The 3,322-nt window shown below is 43.3% G+C and overlaps 1 protein-coding gene across 1 annotated transcript; it reads right to left on the bottom strand.

The window, feature by feature from the left end:
* Window positions 1-745: 745 nt before the first annotated feature.
* LOC122450418 (olfactory receptor 52R1-like) lies at window positions 746-1,690 on the bottom strand. The gene has a single exon (XM_043482750.1). It carries the CDS (start codon window positions 1,688-1,690, stop codon window positions 746-748), a length of 945 nt encoding a protein of 314 aa, XP_043338685.1.
* Between the last annotated feature and the right edge of the window lie 1,632 nt (window positions 1,691-3,322).

The raw sequence follows: 3,322 nt of genomic DNA, 5'->3' as shown, positions 1-3,322 counted from the left end.
GTCCCCGAGGAGGAGAAACAGGTCTGGGGCTCTTGAGGAGGAGAAAAGGAGAAACTTGTTTTTTTCCCCCTACATTCCTTCATCTTAGTCACATAAAACATTTTTTTTTTTTTCTTTAAGCACAGAGCTAATGATTACATGAAAAATCAACTCATCTTGCTCAAGGAGTTTTTCCTTAAACTCTGTAAGAATGATTATGTTACAACAATGTATCCTGCTGGAGGACATGTTTCCCCTTCTTAAGAACCCTCGGAATAATACTGACCTCTTAAAATGTATATTGCGGGAGTGAGTCTGGTAAGACCTTTACGACCTTGAGACATTCTTTTGATTTACTATAATAACCAATTGCTAAGGCTACGAGGGGGGCACTCTCTGCCCCCTTCTGATGTCTATGTTAGAAGGTTTCTCTGTCCTTTTTCGCTGTAATAAAACTGTCACACAAGAGCTCTGAGTGATCAAGCCTGATCCCTGATCCTGAAGCTAAATCCTCTTCTTTGGAGATCACAAATCCAACATCATTCACTGTTAGCTATCAAACATAGGTAAAACTTGTATTCATTATCAGTCATTACTTTCAGGGTATCCTGAAAAGTGTTCCCCTTACTTCGGGAGGGTGGCTGATCTCTGAGCCAGTTTTTCACAGAGATGACTTTGTGACGATATGTGACATCCTGGTGAACTTCTGCATTTATATTCCCAGGTCAGAGGGGTGATTGGGGTGGTTGAAGCCCTATGCTTTGACTCAGGGGTCTTTTCCATAGCATCCTTGAATAACCCTGTCCCTGATCTGTTTGGTTCTAACTCCATAGACGATGGGGTTGAGCACGGGAGGTACCAGGAGATAGAGAATAGCAAACATGATGTGTACGACTCGGGGCACATGATGTCCAAAGCGGTGGGTGAGAAAAGTAAAGAGAGCCGGGATGTAGAAAGCCAAGATGACACAGATATGAGAGGCACATGTGCCAAAAGCTTTGAGCCGGGCTTCACTTGAGGGTAACTGTAGCACTGTTCTCAGAATCATGACATAGGATACACTGATGACAATAACATCAAAGCCAACCACAGAGAAGGCTGCAAAGAGTCCATACGCACGATTTACTCTCGTGTCAGCACACACCAACTTCAACACAGCCATGTGCTCACAGTATGACTGGGGGATGATCCGATTAGGGCAGAAGCGCATCCTGGACACCATGAAGCAGAAAGGACTCACCCACAGCAGCCCTCTCATCATCACACCTGCCCCCAGTTTACCCACGACAGATGGAGTCAGGATACTAGAGTGATGCAGTGGGAAGCAGATAGCCACGTAGCGGTCCAAGGCCATAGCCATGAGCAACCCGGACTCCACAGAAGAAAAGGCATGGATGAAGAACAACTGGATGAGGCAGGCATGGTATTCTATCTCATGATTGTGAAACCAGAATATGGCCAGCATTTTAGGTTGTGTGGAAGTGGAGAGGACCAGGTCAGTGGTAGCCAGCATGGCCAGAAAGAGGTACATGGGCTCGTGCAAGGTGGGATCAGTTCGGATTACATGAAGGAGAGTGATATTGCCGACTAGAGCCACAACATACATGGCACAGAATGGAAAGGCAACCCAAAACTGGGAATTCTCCAATCCTGGGATCCCAAGCAGGATGAAGGACACCGGATCAGAAGAGCTGTTCCCTGGAGTCAGCATTGCACTCTGGCTTATATTTCTCCACTGGGACGGTATCTACTCTCTGCAGGAGATAGCATTAAAATAAATCTTTATTATTATTTATTATATTTGGATATAAGAATTGAATAATAAAGTAAAAGTTTAATGGTAAAGCAGAACAACTTCAGCTATTGTAAAATTTTGCAATATAAAATGATGCTAGTCTGTGTTCATTATGTACATTTATGTTCTTGAATATGGGGTCAGAACACACCACTAGTTGCAACCATGATATTTTGTAAGAAAACATTTTTTTGAAATAAGAATATATAAAAGGAAAATTGAAAAATAATGCCATACTAATTCTGTCCCTGTGTTCTAGTAAAAACTGAAAACTAATTTGCTTAAACTTTCGCATAGGTCATTTCATCACTGTTGGAAATCCCTAACTCAGGGACGCAGTTGGTTCACTACACCACAACGAGGAATCAGTTTCTGGAGGACCCATGCTCTGAGGATGTGGGAAGCAGTGATCTGTCCTTGCTCTTCCAGCCGGGAGAGGGCTCCTGCTTCTCTGAGTGGGGATACATATGCAGCTGACCCCATCATCTCCCTGTTGAAAGCTTCTTAGACTCCCAAGGCCAAGGATCCTACTGTGTTCTCGAGGCTCCAGGAGGAAGTCCAGTCATGTCTTCCCCCTAACCGCCCCCAGGACAGGGCTGGTCTCTAGGAAGTGGAGCAAGCACCCTAGCCAAGGGTACCAGGCTGGTTAGGGGCTGAGCCAGGCTTCTACCCCGCATGCCCTGTTTTTCTCCGAATTTCATACACATTTGGACTGACCTGTATTGCGAGTGTTCAGAGCCTGAATGTATTTGAATTTTTATATGATAACCCCCTATTTTTCCCTTCTATAGGAGTACTTAGATGTATACACAGACATCCTGATGAAGTAGACGGAGATCTATAAACAACAGTCTCCGTGCTGGGGCCTCACGCTCCTGAATTAAAATAGCAGCAACACTTGGGTCACTTTTCAAAGTAGGAAGTCACTCTGGAAAACACTTTGACTTAAAGGACCATAGCAGTGTATTTATTGAGTTATTTTTAACTCTAAGACAAATGCTGTGAAGATTTGGGTTGGTAGGTAAAGGACTGACCAATTGGGCACCTATAATGGATTTAGTGTATGACTCCTCAGTTGGAGAATGAAATAACTTTCCTTGGTCAAATCATGAATATTTTAGGCTCTGTGGTCCACAGAATCTCTGTTAAAACCAGTTAGCATAGGTATTGTAGCATGAAAGAAGCCATAGTCAATATCTAACTTGTGGGTGTGGCTGTGCTCCAACAAAACTTTATTTTTAAAACCATGCTGCAAAGTGGAGCTGGTGTAGGGTATAGTTTTTCAATCCTTGTCCTAAGTGATATATTTCATGAAGTTATCCCTGAGCTGTGCTCTCTTCCTAGAACCTCTGCTTTGCAAAGAAAGGGAATTTAATCAATGTTGACTGAAGAAACTAACAAATAAAGGTCATTATTCAGTAGCAATGGAGTCATGAACCAATTTTCCATATCTTAAAATGTCTGACAGAGCCTTCCACATTGGCTCCAAACCCAGAAGATAGTTATGTCCATTTCTCATACTAGCCGTTTCCCTGCTGGCCAGGGTTT

This window comes from Cervus canadensis, chromosome 11, assembly GCF_019320065.1.
Source record: "Cervus canadensis isolate Bull #8, Minnesota chromosome 11, ASM1932006v1, whole genome shotgun sequence".
NCBI classification, from domain to species: Eukaryota; Metazoa; Chordata; class Mammalia; order Artiodactyla; family Cervidae; genus Cervus; species Cervus canadensis.
This window is presented reverse-complemented; position numbering and strand designations above follow the sequence as displayed.